This window comes from Belonocnema kinseyi, chromosome 5 (assembly GCF_010883055.1).
Source record: "Belonocnema kinseyi isolate 2016_QV_RU_SX_M_011 chromosome 5, B_treatae_v1, whole genome shotgun sequence".
Taxonomy (NCBI): Eukaryota; Metazoa; Arthropoda; class Insecta; order Hymenoptera; family Cynipidae; genus Belonocnema; species Belonocnema kinseyi.
The window spans coordinates 131,252,229-131,262,857 of NC_046661.1; the positions used below are offsets into that span (position 1 = coordinate 131,252,229).

At 28.6% G+C, this 10,629-nt stretch overlaps 2 protein-coding genes across 2 annotated transcripts in view; both read left to right on the forward strand.

The window, feature by feature from the left end:
* Positions 1 to 1,997, forward strand: part of LOC117173892 (putative helicase MOV-10) — a 31,359-nt gene extending 29,362 nt beyond the window's left edge. The window contains exon 5 of the mRNA XM_033362538.1: positions 1,834 to 1,997. Within this exon, the coding sequence (XP_033218429.1) occupies positions 1,834 to 1,997 (164 nt within the window). The remainder of the gene's footprint in view (positions 1 to 1,833) is intronic.
* Positions 1,998 to 2,660: 663 nt separating this feature from the next.
* Positions 2,661 to 10,402, forward strand: LOC117173893 (helicase MOV-10-like). The gene is made up of 4 exons (XM_033362539.1): positions 2,661 to 2,740; positions 3,333 to 3,494; positions 9,450 to 9,652; positions 10,113 to 10,402. The coding sequence occupies exons 1-4, from the start codon at positions 2,661 to 2,663 to the stop codon at positions 10,400 to 10,402; spliced, it is 735 nt and encodes a 244-aa protein (XP_033218430.1).
* Positions 10,403 to 10,629: the final 227 nt, after the last annotated feature.

Consider the following 10,629-nt stretch of genomic DNA (forward strand, 5'->3'; position numbering starts at 1 on the left):
AGGGTTTATATTTTCGTGTACAACGTTACCGGCTGATGCCGTTGGAATTGATTGTTAAAATATATTTTTTTACATATTTTACTATTAAGCTTTGTACTTAAACGTAGTTTTCTTTCGGCTCTTGCATTTCTCAAAGTTTGAGACCGATATTTTATGTTTAAAAAAAGTTCGAACGTTCAAAAATGTTGAGGTTCAGAAAAAAGATGAAATAATTTTCAGTGGAGTTCCTACTAAAATGCAGTACCTAAACATACTTTATTGTACTCTAATACATTTTCCAAAGTTTCAGCTCGATATTTTATTTTAAAAAAAAAGTTCTTAGGTTCAAAAAAACATTCAGTCAACTGAAAAAGTGAGGTCGGTAATATAGGTATTTAGCTGTGTCACATGTCCTTAAGCATCATATTTTTACGTGGAAAATTCATCTTCTTTGCCAAAAATTAATTTTTTTTCAAATTCTTGTTTCTCTTTGAAAATTAGTCTGTTTTTGTAGACGATTCAATTAATTGGCTGACAATTAATTTTGTTTGTTCAATTCAACTCTTTCTGTTCAAAATTAAAATACTTTATGGTGGAAGTATTCACCATCAGACTTTTTACTGAAAATTCATTTTTATATAGAAGATTCATCCCTGGTTAGAAATTTAAGTATATTATTTAAAATACTGTTTCTTAGTTGAAAGTTAATAGTATTAAATTAAAATTCATTTGATTTACTTTTAATTCAAAATTTACCTTTTTAAGTTAAAAAATAAATTATTAGGTTGAAAATTAATGTATATTACGTTTAAAAAAATATAGAAACAATGTTTTACATTACAATTTTAATCTCCTACACTTGAGATTGTTTTTATGCATAAAAGAAAAATTTAGCACGGTCAAATTTTTTTGTTCTTCACTGAAAAGTATTTTTTGTTGTTGAAAATTCAGCTGTACAGGTGAAACTTAGGCTGTTTTGGTACATGATTTAACTGTTTTATGGCAAATTCTACTTTATTTAATAAATTCAACATTATTTAATTTCAAATTAAAATATTTATATGGTTGAAATATCAATTATTAGATTCATCATTAAAAATTCTTCTTTTTTTTTAGTTGAAAATTCAACTGTTTTGTGGAAAATTTGCCCGTTTTGCATTTAAATTAATTAATTTGGTTGCAAAATTTTTTTTGACTAAAAAATCTTTCTTGGTTAAAGATTTATTTCTTTGGTTCAAAAAAGTAGCTATTTTGTTAAAAATACTTTTTTTTAGTTAAAGTTTTTTTTTGAAATAATAACTACGAAAAGTTTTCGTTTAGTATTCATCTTTCATTGAAGATTCATAATTTTAGTAGTTAAATTTATTTGAATTCTCGAAAATAAAAAATGGTGACCTCACAGACAATCGTAGGAACGTTGTTTGCTTTCAAAAATTTATTCGAGATTTTTGATTCTGATATAACGTAGTAACTTTACAGCTCTAGCCATTTTTGACTTAAATTTTTTTATTGCTTTCAATCCACCCTAATCGACTGAATAATTTTTAATTTGAATTTGTTACAAAAAAGAAGCAGACAATGAAAGGAGCGAAGCTTTAAAATTGGATTGACTTATTATGGAATACCAAAACTAGACCTTACTATATCTCTGATGATAATACAGATTCCTTTAGAAGTTATAAGAATTACAATATTTCATTCAAACTTCTGATGACAATGTGATTTAGAATGGCACAATTTCACTCAAAACTATAAAAATTATTTTTTTTTTAATTAGTAGGGTTTCGTAGCCCCGAGCAGAAGCCCTTACAGTTTCGGTCTGGTTTGTGTCCATCAGTCGTACTTTTTTCCAAGGTGGGGAAGTACGGGAAAAAGATGGGAGCGGATGGAGAGAAAATGAGGAGAAAGAAAGTGAGCAGAGTGAAGTGGGAGAAGTTATTGATCTGGAAAGTAGCAGAAATGGTGAAAAGGGAAGAAGAGTGTGTAAGGGAGAAAAAAGGCAATGGAAAGAGGAGTAGCGGGAGTAAGGGAAAATAATAAAATGGGATGTAGGAAAAGTGAGAAATCAGGAAAGAAGCCATGGTGAGGAAGGGGTATTGAGGGAAAGAGGCCTTACAGTTTTATTTTGGTTTTAGGCCATCAGTCGTACTTTTTTCCAACATGAGGAAGTAAGGGAAAATGATGAGAGAGAATCTAGTGAAAATAAGGAGTAGGGGAAGTGAGCAGAAGTTAGTGAGAGGGAAGTAGCGGAAATGATGCTAGTCGAAGAAGAGGGTATATGTGAGAAAAAAGGGTAGTGAAAAGAGGGAAAATAAGCAACTATGAAATAGAAAAAGTCAGGATGGGTAATCTGTGGAAGCGAGAGAAAGAAATTGAGGGGAAATGAGTAAGTAAAGGAAGTAGAATAGGGAGAGTGATGGAAAATGTAGGGGAGTAGGGAAAGTGAGAAGAAGATAGGTCAAATAATAAAAAGTGAAGGAGGGGTCGAGAGGGAGGAGAAATGAGGGAAAGTAATAAGGGGTTAGTAAGGGAAATAAGGGAAAATTGGGCGAAATGAGGGGATATGTATTATAAGTGAGAAAAGTGAGCGAAAACGTGAGTTAGGAGAAGTAAGAGCAAATCAGAGATAAGAAGACTGATGAGATTTGAAAAGAGTTTAGTAGGCGGCGTGAGGGTTAATTATGGAAGTGGAAGTAGAGCATATGAAGAATAAAATAGTGGCCGTGATAAGAGAGGAAGTAGAAGTGAGGGCAGATGCGAAGTGAGGGGAATTGGTGAAAGAGGATGTAGGGGAAGTGAGGATAGTAGAATAATGGTGGGATTGGAATAAGAATAACTAAAGTAGGGAAAATAGAGGAAGGGTTATCAGGGGAATCGGGTTAGAATAAGTGGGGTAGCGTGGTAATTAGAAATAAGAGATAAGTAGGGGGAGTGAGGGTAAATGAGGACAAGGAAGAGGACATGGTGGAATGTAAAGTAGGGGAGTAGAGGGTGGGAAGATTAGCGTTGAGCAGAGTAGTGAGGTACTAGAAGGGAAAGTGAGGAGGGAGAAAGTGAAATGAGGGTATGTGCAGTAGATGTGAGCGATAGGCATTAGTGGAAGTGAGGGAAAGGGAGAGGAATGAAGGCGAATGGGGGGGGATTAGGTGTAGTGAGGGTAAACGAGAGGTGAAAGAAGTAAGAAAAAAAAGGGCAATCGTAGGATAGGGAAATGAGGAGAAATAAGTGAAGGGGTAGTAATAGACGTAATTAGTAATTAAGGTAGTGGAAATAGGGGAAATTAGGGTAGGGGTGTATAAAAAGGGAAGTGAGGGCAAAGTACTCATACTTTCATAAGTTTACCATTATTACAGATTCCAGAACGTACATCGAGTAGGATGTAAATATATGATCAGGCTTCTATGTGGAAACTGGCCTATTCGCGCACAACATTATGCGATGAGTTTGGTAGATCAATGGAAATTGTCTCCGCTTCTGTGTCCAGTTCCAAGCACAGTTTGTGGGAAACCATTTGAGTAAGAAATATTGGATTTTTTTTAAATTGAAAAACGGAAAAAAATTATAAAATTTTTTAAAATTCAAAAACAATCTGCTGAAAGACTTGGAAAATTAAAATTAGTGATTTTATTTTACACGTAAAGCACTTAAATGCAGAATTTAAAATCGTTTCCCTATTTCCTACTTTACAACGTTTTGAAGGAATTCCTCTTTTTCCCTTGTTTAAAAAAAAATTACTTTTTTGTCAATAGGACCGAAGAATAATAAAAAAAAATCAGTTAACAAATTATCTCTTATGGTTAAAAATTGTACTATTTGGATGAAGATTAAAGTATTTGGTTTAAATTTTGATTTTTTGTAATTGAAAATTAATGATCTTAACTGAAAATTTAATTAATCTATTTTTGCTAGAAATTGATATTTTTCAGTTGAAAATTCAATTCTTGAATTTTTGGTTGAGTATTCATCTTATCAAATACGAAATTGATTTGTTTACAAAAATTTTGCTTATATACTTTCAGTTAAAAAGTGATTGTTTTTATTTAAAAATTAAAATATTAAACTTGTTATTAAACATTCATCTTTCTTTCTTGAAAGCTCAACCAATTGGACTATTTTTTTAGAAATTAATTTTATTGATTAAAAAGTCATCTGTTTCATGAAATATTACAATTTACTTTTTTTGTTTGTTGAAAAATAAATTTTTTAAACCAAAAATTTTCTCGTATAAAATTAATATTTTCGATTAAAAATACAACTGCTAAGTTGAAAGGTGAATTAATTTGTTACAAATTCATTTTATTATTTGATGATCCATCTGTTTTGTTAAGTTATATTTTTGGGTTAAAAATATTTTTTTTAACAAAAAATTAACTATTCAATTTTTTGTTGAAAATTAATCGTTTTCAGTTAAAAATTCAAGAATTGAGTTAAAAATTGATGTATTTTGTTGTAAATTTATGTTTTTTTTTTAGTAAAAAAGTCATTCTTTCAGAATGAAAACTTTTTTCTTTTGTTGCAAGCAGAACTTATTTATTAAAAATACCATTTACTGACTAAAGATTGAGCTATTTTGGCTGAAAATAAAATTTTTGGTTGAGAATTTAATTTTGTGTTAAAAATTCAATTCAATTCAATACAATTTTGTTAAAAAGTCATAATTTTTTATTGTAAATTCTTATTTTCAGGTTCACAATTTAAATGTTTTGTCGGAAATTTTTAATTGAAAAATGAATTATATCGTTGAAAATTAACTTCAAACTTGAAAATTTAACTGTCTTGTTTTTATTTGGTTGGAAATTCGTCTTTTCTATTACAACATTTTATCTTCTTGGTGCCAAATTAATATTTTTGGTTAAAAATGAAACTTTTTGGTGAAAAATTAATTATTTGTTTTGGATGAGGGTTCAACTACTTTTGTTGCCTATTTGTTTTTGTTTTCTTTTTTCTACAAAACTCAAATATTGCAGTTTTTGTTAAGAATTAATATTTTTGTCAAAAAATTTAACTACTCGTTTAAAAGTTCTTCTTAGTTGAAAATGCAATATTTTTAACTTGAAATATTATGAATTTGAAGCGTTTTAATCTGAATTGAATATTACTTCCAACATTAATATGATTTTAAAGAATTTATTATTCTATTTTGGTGAAAAATCAGTCTATTTTTTCTGCGTTTAGAAATTTTTGGGATGCAAATTCTTTTATTATCAAAAATGATTTCAGAGTTTTTTCCTGGTTCAACAAAAGTATAGAAAGGAATCCTGAACAGATGCAAGCAGTCCAAAGAATTTTGGGTCAAACAGCACACCCTTCTCCTTACCTGATTTTCGGCCCTCCAGGAACTGGAAAAACGGCCACGATTGTAGAGGCAATTTGCCAGATTTCGAAAACTTTGAATAAACAAATTCTGGTTTGCACGCCATCAAATGCGGTAGCAGATGAAATAACAATGCGATTGTTGCCCCATATTGAAGATAAATTAATTTGTCGACTAAATAGTCATTCCAGATACGGGTCAGATTTTAAAAATAATTTTATTTTTTATGACTTACTACCAAGACCCTTAGTAATTATTATTTTATTGTTATATATTTAGGAAAGACATAGACGAAAGCATTCGCGAATGTTCTTATAGTATGTTATCAAAGAACATGTTTTTGGAAAAGGAGATTTTTATAATGACTCTTGTTACTTGCACAAGGTACTAACTCTTTTTATTATCATCTTAATCTTTATTATTTTACTGGAATTTCAGGGTGAACGGTTAACCGGAAAAATCGGGAAATGACTTTGAATTTATTTTTTAACCAAAAATGTTGTTATTTTTTTAAAGAAAAATCTGTCTTATTACTTAAAGTATCTTTATATCTATTAAAATTTTTTCTAAAGAATAAAATAATTCAGTTTGCAATGTGTAATTCGATACCTCTATGCTGAACTTTATAATCTGGGGTGAGCACTCTTAACTCGCCAATCTGAGGTTAGCAGTCAAAGCTCCCCAGTGTACGTGTGAGCAGTCTAAACTCTCTAATCTGGAGCTAGTGTTCTGAACTCTCCAATCTGTGAGTAGCAGTCTAACACTCTTTAATTGGAGAGGGGGCAGTCAAAACTCTCAAATACGGACTTGGATTCTAAACTCCCCAATATAAGGATGCGCAGTCTAAAATTTCCAATCTGGGGGTAAGCAGTCTCAAATTTTCAATCTGGTGAAATGGGCAATTTAAACTCTCCAATCTGGGGGTAAAGGGTAAGCAGTCCAAACTCTAACCTGGGGTTAGCAGTCCAACTTGGAGATAATAGTCTGAGATCTTCAATCTAGGGGGGGGGGCAGTCTAAACTCTCCAATCTGGACTTGGACGTCTAAACTCCTCAGTGCATGGGTTAGCCATAGAGCGTAGTAAAAAAATTTAATTTATAAATGGAAGGGGTTAGAAAAGTTGTAATTTGGGATCGAAATAACTTAAAAATATCTTTCTTCACACAAAATAATTACAAATTTTCTGCCCCCATACCAATTATACATTTTAAAAAAAGTTTTCAGTGCGCCCTAGTTAGCAGTCTAAACTCTTCAATCTGAGGAATGGGGGGGGGGGGCAGTCCCGTAAATCTTAAATCTGGTGTGAGCAGGCTAAACTCTCCAATCTGGAATTATCAGTCTAAACTCCCAGTGTGTGGGGAGGGCTGCGCAGTCTAAACTCTCCGATCTGGGGGGTTAGGAGTCTAAACTGTTCAATCTTGTTTTGTCGTACGTGACGCTACGGGCCAGCATAAAACAAGATTGGAGAGTTTAGACTGCCAAACTCAGATTGCAGAGTATAGCATGGAGGTACCGAATTTCTGTTCTTCGTTTTTGAGCATACATTTTTCAATTAAAAGAATTTTGAAGTGTCGTTTCGAAGACTTGAATTATTTAAAAAAATTGAATTTGAATTTTAAAACCTTTGATAAAAATTGTTTTGAGTGAATCCACTGTAAATATAAATTAGCTCAGAACTTTTAAAACTAAACTGTAGTTCGAGTGTTCAAAATTGAAAAATAATTTATTTTTCAATATGTTTATAAATCTGTCCAAAATTAATCAATTTAGAGATTTTAACGTGAAAAATTAAACATTTTTTAATTTAAAAGCCTTTGTGATTTAGGAAGTGTTAACATCCGATTTAAAACTGACTACTTTCAATTTTAATATTATTTTAAATTATTAGATTCATAATTAAAGGCTTTCATTAATTACCAAATTCAGTCAAAATATTTCTTTAGTTTGAAATATTAATTCTTTAACATATTCAATTCCACAAATTTAATAAAAAAAAGAACAGTTTTTAAACTATTAGCAATCATTGACTTTTCATTTTAAATGATAAATCATAATTCAAGTATTAACGACTAAGCAAATTTTAAGAGACTTGTTTGAAATAAAAATTCTTTAATTTTAAAATTTTAAAGTACTAAATTTATACTTTCAAACATTGCAATCTTAAATGTTACCTTTAAAAAATGTGGTATCGGTACGACAAAGTGCTCAATTTTTAATGTCTAAATAAAAATGGAACAATTACCAATTTGAAGCGATTCAAAATTAAAATAATTCGACTTAAAAGGATCGATGTTAAAAATAAGGTTTTAAATTTTATGATTTGAAAATAAAGGGAAGAAATTTTGTTATTCAATTTTTTCGGATTTGAGAAATTTATTTTTTATTTTTAAATTCTTGTTGAATGGGCAGAGAGACCTTTTATATTTTTCATTAAGCTTGAAAAAAGAAATTTCGGCTTTCAATATTTTGTGAATCGGCATGAGAATTATTTTTTGTTCTTAACATTTTTCTTAAGTTAAAGACGGAAAAAATTTGTATTTGAAACATTTTTATTTAGATAGATACAAGAAAAGTTTAGTTTTTAATTTTTGTAAAATTGGTAAAGAGGCATTTTATCAATTTAATTTATTATTTAAATCAGTAAACTATAAAATTTAAATTTTGTAGAGTTGGAGAGAAAAAAATTTTATTTTTAAGTATTTTTTTATGTAAAAGAACAATAATTTTTATTTTTTATTTTATATTTAGTTAAAAGGGAGAAAATTTTGATGCTCGTTTGTTTTTTAAACAAACATTTTTCAGACCATTCACCTGAAAAGATAATAAAGAAAACTACATTTTATAAAGAAAATAAAAAAAGAAATCTTTAAAAACTTCAGAAGCTCAAAAATCTAAAAAAAAGTAAATATACCTAGAAATAAAAAATAAAATTAAATTAAGGAAATAAATACGGACTGAAAACTGTGAAGGAATTTTCATTAAGATTAACTCCTTTTCCGTTTTTTTTAAATAAATATAAACAAGATAAATATAAAATAAAAGCAAGAGATGCTACAAGATAAAAAATAAATAAATATAAATGGTTAAAAACATTAATCAATTTTCAAGATTTAAAAAACATAAATGTTTGCAAGATTAATCTGAAAATATATGAAATAAAAAGATAACTTTGGTAAAAAGAGAATACAAGAATAAATCTTTAAAAATAAGTTTAAAACATTTTTAATTCGCTTTTAAAAAATAAACTAAATAATTTAAATAAAGATAGAATCATTTCGAAAAGTTGAAGAATCTAAAATACAAAATCTTTGCAAAAGAATAAAAAAATATATAGTGAAATAAAATTAGAAAAGTAAAAATGGACTGACTCCTTGGCAGGAATTTTTCGTAGGATTAACCTATTCTGAAGATTTTTTTAAAGTAAATTTTTTCAAGAATAATTTGAAAAAATAGGAACTTAAAAGAAAACGTTCTTATTAGAAGAGAATAAAATAATAAATCTTCAGAAACAGGTTCTAAAAATGTTCAATTCGTATTAAAAAAACTGAACTGAATAATTTAAAAAAAATTAACCATTTAAGAAATTTGGAAGTTAGAGAATTTAAAATGAAAAATCGTTTTTAAGGGAAAAAACGGTAAAAAATAAAATTAGAAAAGTAAATATGGACTGACATATTTAAAGAAATTTTCCGTCAGAACAAACCCTTTTTCAGCTTTTTAAAATAAATATAAAATAAGATAAATATGAAATGAAAATAATAAAGGCAACAAGAATTTGAAAAAATACATAAAAATGTTTAACGAAAGTGACACTGAAACTAAAAAAAAAGAAAATTGGAAACAGATTCATTATATTTTTTTTCTGAATTGGAAGAGAGTCATTAGTTTTATTTGTTAAGCTTCATTTATAAAAGTTTAGAATTCAATACCTCCTCTTTGCTGGCTTCAATTTGCAGTTCAATTTTTATTATTTTAAATGAAAAATATGGCCCTTTAAGAGTTCGCATTTTGTGATCTCAATGTGTGTGATAATTTTTTGTGCACCGGAAATGGCTGGTATTTTCTTTCCTTGATTTAAACGGCCACCCTAAATTTCTACCTTTAATTTTATTTAAAATTGGTATAAAAAATAATGTTGATTTTTTTCATTTTTCAGACTACTTAAAGCTGGTTTATTCGTAAACTATTTTAATTATATTTTCATTGACGAAGCTGGACAAGCAACACAACCCGAAACTCTAATTCCTTTAGGATTAAACAAATCATATAATTGTGATGGATTGCCACAGCTGGTCTTATCTGGCGACCCAAAACAGTTAGGACCAGTTGTAATGACCAAAGTTGGTCAGCATTTACTAGGTATTTATACATGTCTTAAATATTTAGATTATTAAATACATCAATATAAAATACATAAAATATGAAATATTTGAAGAAATGAAGATGAAATGAAGATAAATAAAGAATGCAGAATCATTGTTATTCAATTTGAAAAAAATGACGCAAGCTCTCGAAATCAATCGATCTAATTTTAAATGCATAAACTTAAGATGATTAAATTTTCAGTAAAATTGGATACATTTTTTTCACAATATTAATTTGCATAAAGATTTTTAATTTAAACATTCTTATTTTGAATACTTCGAATTATAAAGTATATTGTATTTACATTGTATTTTGTTGAGAATGCATGGCTTTTAAAATTTAAAGGTCCATAAATAATCGTGTTTTTTCAAGAATATAAAAGAAACATTACAAAAATTTTCATTGATACATTTGAATCGGAAATTGATGCAAAAGATTTTTATCTTTCTTTTAGGGGAATCGATGTTGGAACGATTAATGAACCGAGTAGAACTTTATCAAAAAGGCGAAGACAATAAATACAATCCGAACTTCTTAACAAAATTGGTTAGGAATTATCGAAGTCACGATGCAATTCTGCGTATCCCCAACCAGTTGTTTTACGAAAACGAACTAGAAACCTTTGGAGGTAAAGAAGTCCACACAGCAGAAAATTGGTCAATGTTACCGAAGAAGCAGTTTCCAATAATTTTTCATGCGATACATGGAAAGGAAGAAAAATCAGGAAGCTCCACTAGGTCATAAGATTTTATTTCATTTATTTTTTTTTTTTAATCTTAAACAGACTTCACAACTCCAAATTCTCTCGAAACGGGGGAAATAGGGTATTTTTTTACGAAAATAGGGAAACATATTCTTTAAAATTAAATTAGTGTAGGTAGCATGTTCCTAAGATTTAGTTTTAACCAAAAAATATTAATTTTCAATCATAATACAAATTTTTAACAATGTTTATGTTCTCAAGATAAATA

Excerpts from the sequence above, each read along its gene's own strand:
- LOC117173893 (XM_033362539.1), top strand. The coding sequence starts at position 2,661 with ATGGAAGTGGAAGTAGAGCATATGAAGAATAAAATAGTGGCCGTGATA. Across the intron at positions 3,495-9,449 it reads GTTTGTGGGAAACCATTTGA|ACTACTTAAAGCTGGTTTAT; the intron begins GTAAGAAATATT and ends TTCATTTTTCAG. Across the intron at positions 9,653-10,112 it reads AGTTGGTCAGCATTTACTAG|GGGAATCGATGTTGGAACGA; the intron begins GTATTTATACAT and ends TCTTTCTTTTAG.